The following is a 15,863-nucleotide window of genomic DNA, read 5'->3' as shown; positions in this document are numbered from 1 at the left end:
TGTAGGGAGGCTAGCACTGGAGTAATATGATACAAAAAATTGGTTCTAGTCAGGATTCTAGCAGACGTATTTAGCACTAACTGAAGTTTATTTAGTGCTTTATCCGGGTAGCCGGAAAGTAGAGCATTGCAGTAGTCTAACCTAGAAGTAACAAAAGCATGGATTAATAATTTTTGGACAAAGTTTCTGATTTCTGCAATGTTACATAGATGGAAAAAAGCTGTCCTTGAAACAGTCTTGTTATGTTCGTCAAAGAGAGATCAGGGTCCAGAGTAACGCCGAGGTCCTTCACAGTTTTATTTGAGACGACTGTACAACCATTAAGATTAATTGTCAGATTAAACAGAAGACCTCTTTGTTTCTTGGGACCTAGAACAAGCATCTCTGTTTTGTCCGAGTTTAAAAGTAGAACGTTTGCAGCCATCCACTTCCTTATGTCATTAACACAGCCTTCTAGCGAGGGCAATTGGGGCTTCAGCATGTTTCATTGAAATGTACAGTTGTGTGTCATCCGCTTAGAAGTGAAAGTTAACACTATGTTTTCGAATGACATCCCCCAAGAGGTCAAATATATAGTGAAAACAATAGTGGTCTAAAACGGAACCTTGAGGAACACTGACATTTACAGTTGATTTGCCAGAGGACAAACCATTCACAGAGACAAACTGATAACTTTCCGACAGATAAGATCTAAACCAGGCCAGAACTTGTCCCTGTAGACCAATTTGGGTTTCCAATCTCTCCAAAAGAATATGGTGATCGATGGTATCAAAGGCAGCACTAAGGTCTAGGAGCACGAGGACAGATGCAGAGCCTCGGTCTGATGCCATTAAAAGGTAATTTACCACCTTCACAAGTGCATTCTCAGTGCTATGATGGGGTCTAAAACCAGACTGAAGCATTTCGTATACATTGTTTGTCTTCAGGAAGGCAATGAGTTGCTGCGCAACAGCTTTTTCTAAAAGTTTTGAGAGGAATGGAAGATTCGATATAGGCCGATAGTTTTTTAGCTTTTCTGGGTCAAGGTTTGGCTTTTTCAAGAGAGGCTTTATTACTGCCACTTTTAGTGAGTTTGGTATACATCAGGTGGATAGAGAGCCGTTTTATTATGTTCAACATAGGAGGGCGAAGCACAGGAAGCAGCTCTTTCAGTAATTTAGTTGGAATAGGGTCCAGTTTGCAGCTTGAAGGTTTAGAGGCCATGATTATTTTCATCATTGTGTCAAGAGATATAGCACTAAAACACTTGAGTGTCTCTCGATCCTATGTCCTGGCAGAGTTGTGCAGACTCAGGACAACTGAGCTTTGAAGGAATACGCAGATTTAAAGAGGAGTCCGTAACTTGCTTTGTAATAATCATGATCTTTTCCTCAAAGAAGTTCATGAATATATTACTGCTGAAGTGAAAGACATCCTCACTTGGGAAATGCTTTTTTTTTAGTTAGCTTTGCGACAGTATCAAAAATATTTTCGGATTGTTCTTATTTTCCTCAATTAAGTTGGAAAAATAGGATGATCGAGCAGCAGTGACGGCTCTTCGATACTGCACAGTACTGTCTTTCCAAGCTAGTCGGAAGACTTCCAGTTTGGTGTGGCACCATTTCCGTTCCAATTTCCTGGAAGCTTGCTTCAGAGCTCGGGTATTTTCTGTATACCAGGGAGCTAGTTTCTTAAGAGAAATGTTTTTAGTTATCAATAAATGGGGGGCAAACACAGGAGAAGTTACACTAAATACAAATAAAACCCCTGGAAAGGGGTGTCAGAGTGGGCAAACCTGAGGTACCATAGTTACAATCTAATGCCGCGTTCAAAACAACTGGGAACTGAGAACTCGGAAATCTCCAACTTCCGACTTCAGTGCGTACAAGACAACTGGGAACTCGGAAACAAATGGTATCTGATTGGGATTTTTTTTTTAAAGGTCATCCAACTGGGAATTCCAACTTGGGAACTCGGGCCTCTTTCTAAAGCTCTGACCTGAAGATCACTGACATGATTTGACCTCGTATTTTTCCAAGTTCCCAGTTGTCTTGAAAGCACCATAAGTCAGTCATGTAAACTTGTTATAACATCTTTGGTCTGACAGACGCTTACGTGACAACCAGAATGCATTGTATGATGTCATCAAACATGGAGCCACACATAGCTGGCAAATATCTTAGCATTAGCTCATCCAGTTGGCTGGTGACTTGAAAATTTGAGGAGGATGGGAGACCCACGGTACAGGCGCAGAACGCATGGAAACAACAGTGTTTTTCAAAAATCGTCAAAGACTAATTATTTTAACCCAAAGCATTTAATAAACACATTTATAGCACAATATTATGGGGAATGGGAATAAGAGTGCTACTTACATTGTTGGAAAGGGATCACAGCACTGATTGATAGAGGGTATGAGTCATGAGTTAAGGTGTTCAGAGGCTTGACCAGTGCAGGACAGGATATGACTAGGAAGACAATAACACAACACACTACTGCACAGTTAGACAAAAGAGCTAAGAATGAGTTAGTCCAAGCAAGGAGCAAAATTATTGATGTGTAATAACGTGATTGTTTTTGTGTATGTGATTGACTCTACATACAGTAATGAGAGAAAATTAATAGGGGTACACAGTGCTTGGAGAGGAAACATTCAATGTGCCAGTGGATGAGTGGGCACATGAAACGTGGCTTCAGTTCATGTCAGGAGAGAGTTTACAATGGTAGTGGAGTGGAGTGGTCATCACTTCTTAAATCAAGGAACAGGAGGGGACTTAGCTGGAAAACAAATAGCAGATACATTCCATTACAGCTGCGCCATCGTAGGTTTGGACAACGAGTTTCTCTATGAAGTTAAACTGACATCTCAAAATGCATAATGTCAAACACAGACTGCGCATTTCGCCCACACGACACCAAGAAACGCTCCTGATAAAAGCCCTGATATACCTGATGATAACTGACAAATACAAGCAGACTTGTGGCACCATAAGTCCCAGAGCAGTGGGACAATTTTGACCCCCTGGGGCCTGGTGTTTTTCATTATATGTTAACCTAACTAGGAAAACTCTGGACCCTATAAAGTATGACCGTGATTAATCAGTTGTTTACATGGGCTATGGGACCAGTTTTTCCTAATTAGGTCACATGGTTTAAAAACATTTCAGAAAAAAACTCCAGGCCCCCAAATTTAAAAAGAAATGCTCAACTATCACTCTTCACTCTTAATCTCTATCCAAAAAATGTCACCAAGCTTCTCAACACGTAGAACCACCATAATGCTCTGCACAATCCCCCCCAAAATGATACATTGTAGAATAATAGTGAAGATATTAAAACCATGAAATAACACATATGGAATCATGTAGTATCCAAAGAAGTGCTAAACAAATAAAAATATATTACGCTGAGCACATGTTGGCTGCTTTTCCTTCACTCTGCAGTCCAACCCATCCCAAACCATCTCAATTGGGTTGAGGTCGGGAGATGTGGAGGCCAGGTCACCTGATGCTTTACTCCTTCACTCTCCTTCTTGGTCAAATAGCCCTTACACAGCCTGGAGGTGTGTTGGGTCATTGTCCTGTTGAAAAACAAAATGATAGTCCCACTAAGCCCAAACCAGATGGGATGCCGTATCGCTGCAGAATGCTGTGGTCTTCATGCTGGTTAAATATGCCTTGAATTCTAAATAAATCACAAACAGTGTCACCAGCAAAGCACCCCCACACCTCCTCCATGCTTCACAGTGGGAACCACACATGCAGAGATAACCGTTCACCTGCTCTGCGTCTCACAAAGACACGGCGGTTGGAACCAAAAATCTCAAATTTGGACGCATCAGACCAAAGGACAGGTTTTCACATGTCTAATGTCCATTGTTCGTGTTTCTTGGCCCAAGTTAGTGTCTTCTTCTTATTGGTGTCTTTTAGTAGTGGTTGGTCCTTTTGTATGATTAATTCCGTCCATATATGTCGAATGTCCATTTGTAAAGCCTGTTTGATCCACTACACCTTCTTGGGATTGTACTCATCCTTCTTCTTCCTCCAAACACAGCGAGTGGAGTTTAGACCAAAAAGCTCTATTTTTGTCTCATCAGACCCCATGACCGTCTCCCATTCCTCCTCTGGATCATCCAGATGGTCATTGGCAAACTTCAGACGGGACCGGACATGCACTGGCTAGAGCAAGGGGACCTTATCTGTGCTGCAGGATTTTAATCCATGACGGCGTAGTGTGTTACTAATGGTTTTCTTAATGACTGTAGTCCCAGCTCTCTTCAGGTCATTGACCAGGTCCTGCCGTGTAGTTCTGGGCTGATCCATCACCTTCCTCATGATCATTAATGCTCCACGAGGTGAGATCTTCCATGGAGCCCCAGACCGAGGGTGATTGACCGTCATCTTGAACTTTTTCCATTTTCTAATAATTGCGGCAACAGTTGTTGCCTTCTCACCAAGCTGCTTGCCTATAGTCCTGTAGCCCATCCCAGCCTTGTGCAGGTCTACAATTTTATCCCTGATGTCCTTACACAGCTCTCTGGTCTTGGCCATTGTGGAGAGGTTGGAGTCTGTTTGATTGTGTGTGGACAGGTGTCTTTTATACAGGTAACAAACAGGTGCAGTTAATACAGATAATGAGTGGGGAACAGGGGGGCTTCTTAAAAAAAAACGAACAGGTCTGTGAGAGCCGGAATTCTTACTGGTTGGTAAGTGATCAAATACTTATGTCATGCAATAAAATGCAAATTAATTACTTTAAAATCATACAATGTGATTTTCTGGATTTCTGTTTTAGATTCCGTCTCTCACAGTTGAAGTGTACCTATGATAAAAATTACATGCTTTGTAAGTAGGAAAACCTGCAAAATTGGCAGTACATCAAATACGTGTTCTCCCCACTGTATATATATATATATATAACACAGGGATGCAACCCAAACAAAAGAGCGAGTTGTAAACCCCTAACCAATACACAGGATGAGACCCGTATTAACAAGAGCACAATAACACGTAGCACGAAAGCTGATACAACAGAGCACAGGTACTCACAAGACCAGCGGACATGGGGACAATAATCGACAAGGACAATGGGGAACGGAGGGCACATACTAATCAGGGGAAATGGAAACCAAGTGTGCGTAATGAGACAAGACGGTCTGGGGTTGGTGATAATGAATCCAATTCAGTGACGCCTAGAAGGCGGGTGACGTAGACCTCCGGAGCTGGTGAACGGAATGAGCAGCAGTACCAGGGGGATCCGTGACAACAACAACTGATCTTACATAATTGTTCTTTCAGTACGCACGGACCATTCCAACTGTTTGTATTACAGAAATATTGTTTCATTATTCACCCTTTTGACAGGAGTTTTGGCAGGAGGATTCTCCTTGTAACAAAGAGGTTTCATTCCCCTCTTGCAAAGCCCAAAGGCAGAGCTTCTACAAGGTATTTACAATCGTCATAAAACTACCAACTTCACCCCTCTCCCCCTATGCGGAGGGAGAGGGCGCTGTAGAGCGGACCCACATAACCCGATCCTCCGGCTCTTCACAGGAGAGTCATGACAACTGACATTCTGTCATTTTACTTTGCTTATTTGAGTTGTTCTTGACATAAAATGGACTTGTATTTTACCAAATAGGTCTATCTTCTGTTTACCAACCCTACCTTGTCGCAACACAACCGATTGGCTCAAACACAATAAGAAGGAAGAAATTCCACAAATGTACTTTTAAAAAGGCAGTCCTGTTGAAATGAATTCCAGTAATGAAGCTGGTTGAGAGACTGCCAAGAGTGTGCAAATCTGCCATCAAGGCAAAGGGTGGCTACTTTGAAGAATCTCATCTCAAATAAATTTAGATTTGTTTCACACTTTTTTGGTTACTACATGATTCCATTACATGATATGTGTTACGTCATAGTTTTGATGTCGTAAAAAAATAGTGAAAATAAAGAAAAACCCTTGAATGAGTAGGTGTGTCCAAACTTTTGACTGGCACTGCATCAGTTATAGACTCTCACTAAAGTGTGCAACAAATGTAGCATCTTACAAGTCTCGCCTCAAAATAGGTTAATGAGCCAGAAGCAACAATACCATGCACCCAGTAGTGCTCAAAAGTTTTAGGTGCTTTAAAAATACAGTGAGGTACCGTATTCTGTGGGGTTACAGTATCATTCAAAATACAGCCACTTCTTTACATTAATGTATTGTTAAACAAACTTTTATTTGGAATTTAGGGAATAATTTACCAGTTAAGCTCAATTCAAATGAAAAGCATTTTTTTACGAGCGCGAACAAGGGTGCTCACGTTGGAAATAGAATGCATATGAGTGAATGAGAGAAATCGGACAGGCCACATGAGCCAACTGCGTCATAGTCCTTCAAATCATAAAGCAAGTCTACGTTTCTCACGTCTACTGGTAAAATAAATTGCGTTGGTTTGGTTGTTGGTAGAAAATGAATTGTTATGATCTTCCGTATTCTAAGTACACAAATAGGCTACATATTTGAAAACCATTGTATGATTTTGATCGGCATATAGTCAGGCTATGGCTGGAAAACTTGAGGACTCCGATTTCAAGAGAGAATACTGTTTATGTAGAAGAACAAGACTTAGTTGTTTATAAACTACTTGGGTTTATTAGCTACAACATCCTTGTGAGCTAGCAAAGAAACAACCTTTTAGCACAGCTCCAGTAGGACATCCAAGGTGAATCAAAAGGAACTCACAACAACTCCCTGGGGCTACATAGCGAACATATATAACTGTATATTATGTATTTTCATGAGAATTACTTTGGCATATGAATTGTGCATGTGTAGTGCATGTGTAGTGCATATGTAGTGCATGTGAATTGACACGCTACTCTCATACGCACATTTCACGCCATTTTTAGTTTTTATTTTATTTTACCTTTATTTAACTAGGTAAGTCAGTTAAGACCAAATTATTATTTTCAATGACGGCCTTGGAACAAAGGGTTAACTGCCTTGTTCAGGGGCAGAACGACAGATGTTCACCTTGTAAACTCAGCACTTCACCTTGTAAACTCGGCACTTCCGGCGCCGACAGAGATGGCCGCCTCGCTTCGCGTTCCTAGGAAACTATGCAGTTTTTTGTTTTTTTACGTGTTATTTCTTACATTAGTACCCCAGGTCATCTTAGGTTTCATCACATACAGTCGAGAAGAACTACTGAATATAAGATCAGCGTCAACTCACCATCAGTACGACCAAGAATACGCTTTTCGCGAAGCGGATCCTGTGTTCTGCCTTACAAACAGGACAACGGAGTGCATCCTATGCAGCGACCCAAAAAAACTACTCCGAAAAAGAGGGAAACGAGGCGGTCTTCTGGTCAGACTCCGGAGACGGGCACACCGTGCACCATTCCCTAGCATTCTTCTTGCCAATGTCCAGTCTCTTGACAACAAGGTTCATGAAATCCGAGCAAGGGTAGCATTCCAGAGGGACATCAGAGACTGTAACGTTCTTTGCTTCACGGAAACGTGGCTTACTGGAGAGACGCTATCCGAAGCGGTGCAGCCAACAGGTTTCTCCACGCATCGCGCAGACAGGAAAAAACATCTTTCTGGTAAAAAGAGGGGCGGGGGCGTATGCCTTATGACTAACGTGACATGGTGTGATGAAAGAAACATACAAGAACTCAAATCCTTCTGTTCACCTGATTTAGAATTCCTCACAATCAAATGTAGACCGCATTATCTACCAAGAGAATTCTCTTCGATTATAATCACAGCCGTATATATCCCCCCCCAAGCAGACACATCGTTGGCTCTGAATGAACTTTATTTGACTCTTTGCAAACTGGAAACCATTTATCCGGAGGCTGCATTCATTGTAGCTGGGGATTTTAACAAGGCTAATCTGAAAACAAGACTCCCCAAATTTTATCAGCATATCGATTGCGCAACCAGGGGTGGAAAGACCTTGGATCATTGTTACTCTAACTTCCGCGACGCATATAAGGCCCTGCCCCGCCCCCCTTTCGGAAAAGCTGACCACGACTCCATTCTGTTGATCCCTGCCTACAGACAGAAACTAAAACAAGAGGCTCCCACGCTGAGGTCTGTCCAACGCTGGTCCGACCAAGCTGACTCCACACTCCAAGACTGCTTCCATCACGTGGACTGGGACATGTTCCGTATTGCGTCAGACAACAACATTGACGAATACGCTGATTCGGTGTGCGAGTTCATTAGAACGTGCGTTGAAGATGTCGTTCCCATAGCAACGATTAAAACATTCCCTAACCAGAAACCGTGGATTGATGGCAGCATTCGTGTGAAACTGAAAGCGCGAACCACTGCTTTTAATCAGGGCAAGGTGTCTGGTAACATGACCGAATACAAACAGTGCAGCTATTCCCTCCGCAAGGCTATCAAACAAGCTAAGCGTCAGTACAGAGACAAAGTAGAATCTCAATTCAACGGCTCAGACACGAGGCATGTGGCAGGGTCTACAGTCAATCACGGACTACAGGAAGAAATCCAGCCCAGTCACGGACCAGGATGTCCTGCTCCCAGGCAGACTAAATAACTTTTTTGCCCGCTTTGAGGACAATACAGTGCCACTGACACGGCCTGCAACGAAAACTTGCGGTCTCTCCTTCACTGCAGCCGAGGTGAGTAAGACATTTAAACGTGTTAACCCTCGCAAGGCTGCAGGCCCAGACGGCATCCCCAGCCGCGCCCTCAGAGCATGCGCAGACCAGCTGGCCGGTGTGTTTACGGACATATTCAATCAATCCCTATACCAGTCTGCGGTTCCCACATGCTTCAAGAGGGCCACCATTGTTCCTGTTCCCAAGAAAGCTAAGGTAACTGAGCTAAACGACTACCGCCCCGTAGCACTCACTTCCGTCATCATGAAGTGCTTTGAGAGACTAGTCAAGGACCATATCACCTCCACCCTACCTGACACCCTAGACCCACTCCAATTTGCTTACCGCCCAAATAGGTCCACAGACGATGCAATCTCAACCACACTGCACACTGCCCTAACCCATCTGGACAAGAGGAATACCTATGTGAGAATGCTGTTCATTGACTACAGCTCGGCATTCAACACCATAGTACCCTCCAAGCTCGTCATCAAGCTCGAGACCCTGGGTCTCGACCCCGCCCTGTGCAACTGGGTACTGGACTTCCTGACGGGCCGCCCCCAGGTGGTGAGGGTAGGCAACAACATCTCCTCCCCGCTGATCCTCAACACTGGGGCCCCACAAGGGTGCGTTCTGAGCCCTCTCCTGTACTCCCTGTTCACCCACGACTGCGTGGCCACGCACGCCTCCAACTCAATCATCAAGTTTGCGGACGACACAACAGTGGTAGGCTTGATTACCAACAATGACGAGACGGCCTACAGGGAGGAGGTGAGGGCCCTCGGAGTGTGGTGTCAGGAAAATAACCTCACACTCAACGTCAACAAAACTAAGGAGATGATTGTGGACTTCAGGAAACAGCAGAGGGAACACCCCCCTATCCACATCGATGGAACAGTAGTGGAGAGGGTAGCAAGTTTTAAGTTCCTCGGCATACACATCACAGACAAACTGAATTGGTCCACTCACACAGACAGCATTGTGAAGAAGGCGCAGCAGCGCCTCTTCAACCTCAGGAGGCTGAAGAAATTCGGCTTGTCACCAAAAGCACTCACAAACTTCTACAGATGCACAATCGAGAGCATCCTGGCGGGCTGTATCACCGCCTGGTACGGCAACTGCTCCGCCCTCAACCGTAAGGCTCTCCAGAGGGTAGTGAGGTCTGCACAACGCATCACCGGGGGCAAACTACCTGCCCTCCAGGACACCTACACCACCCGATGTCACAGGAAGGCCATAAAGATCATCAAGGACATCAACCACCCGAGCCACTGCCTGTTCACCCCGCTATCATCCAGAAGGCGAGGTCAGTACAGGTGCATCAAAGCTGGGACCGAGAGACTGAAAAACAGCTTCTATCTCAAGGCTATCAGACTGTTAAACAGCCACCACTAACATTGAGTGGCTGCTGCCAACACACTGACACTGACTCAACTCCAGCCACTTTAATAATGGGAATTGATGGGAAATTATGTAAATATATCACTAGCCACTTTAAACAATGCTACCTTATATAATGTTACTTACCCTACATTATTCATCTCATATGCATACGTATATACTGTACTCTATATCATCGACTGTATCCTTATGTAATACATGTATCACTAGCCACTTTAACTATGCCACTTTGTTTACATACTCATCTCATATGTATATACTGTACTCGATACCATCTACTGTATCTGCCTATGCTGCTCTGTACCATCGCTCATTCATATATCCTTATGTACATATTCTTTATCCCCTCACACTGTGTACAAGACAGTAGTTTTGGAATTGTAAGTTAGATTACTTGTTGGTTATTACTGCATTGTCGGAACTAGAAGCACAAGCATTTCGCTACACTCGCATTAACATCTGCTAACCATGTGTATGTGACAAATAAAATTTGATTTGATTTGCTTTTGCCACCTTTCGGTTACTAGTCCAACACTCTAACCACTAGGCTACCTGCTGCCCCATTGATGGGCTTCTCTCCGTGTGATTTTGGCTCTGTACGCAATTTACTGTAAATAATTAATACAGCACTTTACTGTTAGTTTTATTGTATAATACTGTAAAAAAAAAAAACAGTGTGTATATACAATGTGTTTTAATTGTTTGGCCATTTTACATTTCGGCAACACTTTACATTAAAGGTACCCTTTATAAAGATAACTTTATTGTAAATTGTAACATACATTTATTTTCTGGGAAACAACGTATATTAAGGAACTATGACTAGTATGACATTTGACACATTTTCCTGTGATACAGTCAAAATCCATCTAACAGACTGTTTTCATGCTGTCTGAGTTTTTCTTCTCTCTGTGACTGTGGCAACTAAATAATCTGTCACTAGGCCCTGCTAACCACATTCTACTTTAAAACCGAGACCACCTCTGTCAGAAAAGCAATTAAGTGTGAGGGTTCATTTGAATTTAAATGAGAATATATTACAGTGCCGTGAAAAGGGGGAGGGCCACGTCAGGATGAAGGGAACACAAGTGCTCCTCTTTATCTATCACCCCAGCTCAGAGATTATTAGAAAATATTTGAATGCAGGGAGAGAGGGGTGTGTGTGTGTGTGTGTGTGTGTGTGTGTGTGTGTGTGTGTGTATTTACTGACAGTCTTGTGAACAGAAGAACTGGGGATAACTAACATTAATATTGAAATAAACATAAGGTTGGGGTCAGAGAAGTGGGGAACGAAAAATTATCGCTGGCTGGGATGAAAACTAAATCAAGGCCAGACGGAGCAAATTTCAATCACATAACAAACCATGACATTGTCATCTTTCAATGACATTGTCATCTTTCATTGAAGTCTTCACCTCCCCCTTCTCCCCACCCTTGACTGGTTATGCTACTCAGCAACTATTTTTATACTAGTACCTACGTCACAATTAACCTCTGTCCACCCAAAACATCCCTATTTTGTGGACTTGGAACATGCAAGGCATTTTAGGTCTGTAAAGCCTATTGTCTGTCTCAATAACAATATTTATATGTTTGAAAAAAAGTTTTTTTTTAAAGAAAATGGATTTTAGGGAGGTTCTAGTAATATAGCTGCAGTGCTCCAGTGGGTAAATCATGAGTGAGGGTTATGACTGTGTTTCATATAACGCTGTTCAATAACGCTGTATTGTCTTCCCACTCTCTTTCTCTCCCCCTTTCCTTCTCCCTCTGCCCATCTCCATCTCTCTGTGTATATCGCTCTACCTTACTTTTTCTCCATCTCTTCCCCCTCTGTGTCTCTCTTTCTTTCTTTCTCCCTCTCTTATGCTCTGTGTCCTTGGATGGAGCAGCTGATGAACTGGGCATCAAGTTCATGGGTAAGGAAATGTTTCATTTGCACAGTAAATCACTCTTTTATTTTCTCTCGGACAATCAGAAAAAAAGCTTTCACAAAACATACAATCCAGCAAAACTTTCTTTGCTCACCTTGGAAAATATGAATGTGCTCTGGTCACCATGGAAACACGGAGGAAGCAAATTAGATGTCTTCTATCAGCATGGAAGCGAGTATTGTGTGTGAGTGTGATGTACGGTCCTATAGGGCAACCAAAATAATTATCTCTGCAATGTGCTTGACTGTGTACATGTTTGCAAATGCATTGTCTATGTGGCATGTATGTTTGCGTGTTTGCAAGTGTTCTCCTGTGTGTGAATATATGCATTTATTTAAGATGGCCTTTACCTTTACTACATCCCTGAAGTGTATTCCTCGCTGCACACTGTATACTAATTTAAGTGGTTAGAAATGTCACATGGGCATGTACGCCATGTTTAATACAATAAAGCTATACCCTACATTCCAAACCAACTCCTAGCCCCTCAAATCAAATGTATTTATATAACCCTTCTTACATCAGCTGATATCTCAAAGTGCTGTACAGAAATCCAGCCAAAAACCCCAAACAGCAAGCAATGAAGGTGTAGAAGCACCGTGGCTAGGAAAAACTCCCTAGAAAGGCCAAAACCTAGGGAGGAACCTAGAGAGGAACTGGGTGGCCAGTCCTCTTCTGGCTGTGCCGGGTGGATATTATAACAGAACATGGACAAGATGTTCAAATGTTCATAAATGACCAGCATGGTCAAATAATAATAATCACAGTAGTTGTCGAGGGTGCAACAGGTCAGCTCCTCAGGAGTAAATGGCAGTTGGCTTTTCATAGCCGATCATTAAGAGTATCTCTACCACTCCTGCTGTCTCTAGAGATTTGAAAACAGCAGGTCCGGGACAGGTAGCACGTCCGGTGAACAGGTCAGGGTTCCATAGCCGCAGGCAGAACAGTTAACTGGAGCAGCATGGCCAGGTGGACTGGAGACAGCAAGGAGTCATCATGCCAGGTAGTCCTGAGGCATGGTCCTAGGGCTCAGGTCCTCTGAGAGAGAGAGAGAGAAAGAAAGAAAGAAAGAAAGAGAAAGAAAGAAAGAAAGAGAGAAAGAGAATTAGAGAGAGTATACTTAAATTCACACAGGACACCGGATAAGACAGGAGAAATACTCCAGATATAACAGACTAACCCTAGCCCCCCGACACAAACTACTGCAGCATAAATACTGGAGGCTGAGACAGGAAGTGCCAGTGAGTTGCAACAGCTTTTTCAAAAAACTGAGAGGAACGGGAGACTCGATATAGGCCGATATTTTTTTATATTTTCTGGGTCAGGGTTTGGCTTTTTCAAGAGAGGCTTTATTTCTGCCACTTTTAGTGAGGTTGATACACATCCGGTGGATAGAGAGATGTTTATTATGTTCAACATAGGAGGGCCAAGTACAGGAAGCAGCTCTTTCAGTAGTTTAGTTAGAATAGGGTCCAGAATGCAGCTTGAAGGTTTAGAGGCCATGATTATTTTCATCATTGTGTCAAGAGATATAGTACAAAACACTTGAGCGTCTCTTGATCCTATGTCCTGGCAGAGTATTGCAGACTCAGGACAACTGAGCTTTGGAGGAATACGCAGATTTAAAGAGGAGTCCGTAATTTGCTTTCCAATGATCATGATCTTTTCCTTAGAGAACTTCATGAATTTATTACTGCTGAAGTGAAAGCCATCCTCGCTTAGTTAGCTTTGCGACAGTATCAAAAATGCATTTTGGATTGTTCTTTTTTCCTCAATTAATTTGGAAAAACAGGATGATCGAGCAGCAGTGAGGGCTCTTCGATACTGCACGGAACTGTCTTTCCAAGCTAGTCGGAAGACTTCCAGTTTGGTGTGGCACCATTTCCGTTCCAATTTTCTGGAAACTTGCTTCAGAGCTCGGGTATTTTCTGTATACCAGGGAGCTAGTTTCATATGACAAATGTTTTTATGTGTGCGACTGCATCTAGGGTATTGCACAAGGTTAAATTGAGTTCCTCAGTTAGGTGGTTAACTGATTTTTGTCCTCTGGCATCCTTGGGTTGGCAGAGGGAGTCTGGAAGGTCTTCAAGAAATCTTTGGGTTGTCTGAGAATTTATAGCACGACTTTTGATGATCCTTGGTTGGGGATTGAGCAGATTATGTGTTGCGATTGCAAACATAATAAAATGGTGGTCCGATAGTCCAGGATTATGAGGAAAAACATTAAGATCCACAACATTTATTCCATGGGACAAAACTAGGTCCAGAGTATGACTGTGGCATTGAGTAGGTCCAGAGACATGTTGGACAAAACCCACTGAGTCGATGATGGCTCCGAAAGCCTTTTGGAGTGGGTCTGTGGACTTTTCCATGTGAATATTAAAGTAATTAAAAATGTGAATATTATCTGCTAGGTCCGATAGGAATTCAGGGAACTAAGTGAGGAACGCTGTATATGGCCCAGGAGGCCTGTAAATTGTAGCTATAAAACGTGATTGAGTAGGCTGCATAGATTTCATGACTAGAAGCTCAAAATACGAAAACATTTTTTTTTTTTTGTAAATTGAAATTTGATATCGTAAATGTTAGCAACTCCTCCGCCTTTGCGGGATGCACTGGAGATATGGTCACTAGTGTAACCAGGAGGTGAGGCCTCATTTAACAGAGCAAATTCATCAGGTTTAAGCCATGTATCAGTCAGGCCAATTACATCAAGATTACGATCAGTTCATTGACTATAACTGCCTTGGAAGTGAGGGAACTAACATTAGGTAGCCCTATTTGCCGGTGAAATGCTTACTTTCACACCCCTAAATATTACGTATACGCTGGGAATCAGAAAGCAGGTGCAAAAGTTACAAAAGTTACAAAAGCACAAACATGTGAAGAGTACTGAATGTGAGAGACAATCACTAACCCCTAAGGATTGATGAACACAGAGGGCTAAATAAAGGGTAAGTAATCAGGAAAGTGATGAAGTTCATGTCTGCCTAATGATGAGGCGCATGTGTGCCAGGTGTGTGTAATCATGGGTTGCCAGGATCGGTGATTAGTAAACCAGCGATGTCGAGCACCGGGGTGGTGGAGCAGGAGTAGACGTGATTACCCTCCCAACGTGCGGCTCCAGCCTTACTACGTCACCGGCCAGAGGGACGGCCCCGAGGGGGAGGAGCAGGCCGGTCCGGACTGAGAAGGTGGAAATCTCGGATGGTGTTGGGACTAGAATGCGTCCACAGGAACCCAACACCGCTCCCCTGGACCGTACCCCTCCCAAGTCCACCAGGTACTGTAGTCGACTCCCATGATGTCCGGAGTCCAGTAGCGATCTGACAGTATAGGCGGGGCCTCCCTTGATGTCCAGGGGTGGTGGAGGGGTGTCGTGGGGGACGGCATCAGCCAGGGGACCAGGAACCCTGGCCTGAGGGAAACATGAAAATATTGTGAAATCCGGTAGTTAGTGGGGAGCTGTAAATGGTATGTTACCTCATTGACCCTCCGGAGGACTTTGAAAGGCCCCACAAACCGAGGGCTCAGCTTCCGGCAGGGCAGGTGGAGCAGGAGGTTCCTGGTGGAGAGCCAGACGCAATCACCAGAATGGAACATGGGAGCCTCACTGTGGTGGCTGTCCGCCTGCTCCTTCTGTCACATGTGGCTTGTTGGAGCCTCACGTGGGATGCGTTCCAAACCTCCTCTGTGCACCGGAATCACTCGTCCACTGCAGGGTCTTTGGTCTGGCTCGGGGTCCATGGGGCCAGGGCCGGCTGGTACCCCAGAATGCACTGGAAGCGAGACAGCCTGGTGGAGGAGCGACGAAGTGAGTTCTTGGTGTATTCCGCCCAGGGAAGGAACCGGGTCCACTAGCCCTGCCGGTTCTGACAGGGACTCCCAAGGAACCTCCCAGCTCCTGGTTCATCCTCTCCACATGCCCG

At 43.8% G+C, this 15,863-nt stretch overlaps 1 protein-coding gene across 1 annotated transcript in view; it reads left to right on the top strand.

Moving 5' to 3' along the window:
* LOC139377480 (pro-neuregulin-3, membrane-bound isoform-like) overlaps positions 1 to 15,863 on the top strand; it is a 279,397-nt gene that overhangs the window by 166,604 nt on the left and 96,930 nt on the right. The window contains exon 4 of the mRNA XM_071120511.1: positions 11,893 to 11,919. Within this exon, the coding sequence (XP_070976612.1) occupies positions 11,893 to 11,919 (27 nt within the window). The remainder of the gene's footprint in view (positions 1 to 11,892; positions 11,920 to 15,863) is intronic.

This window comes from Oncorhynchus clarkii, chromosome 20 (genome assembly GCF_045791955.1).
Source record: "Oncorhynchus clarkii lewisi isolate Uvic-CL-2024 chromosome 20, UVic_Ocla_1.0, whole genome shotgun sequence".
NCBI lineage: Eukaryota > Metazoa > Chordata > Actinopteri > Salmoniformes > Salmonidae > Oncorhynchus > Oncorhynchus clarkii.
Note: the sequence above shows the minus strand (reverse complement) of the source record. Positions and strands in the feature narration are given on the sequence as shown.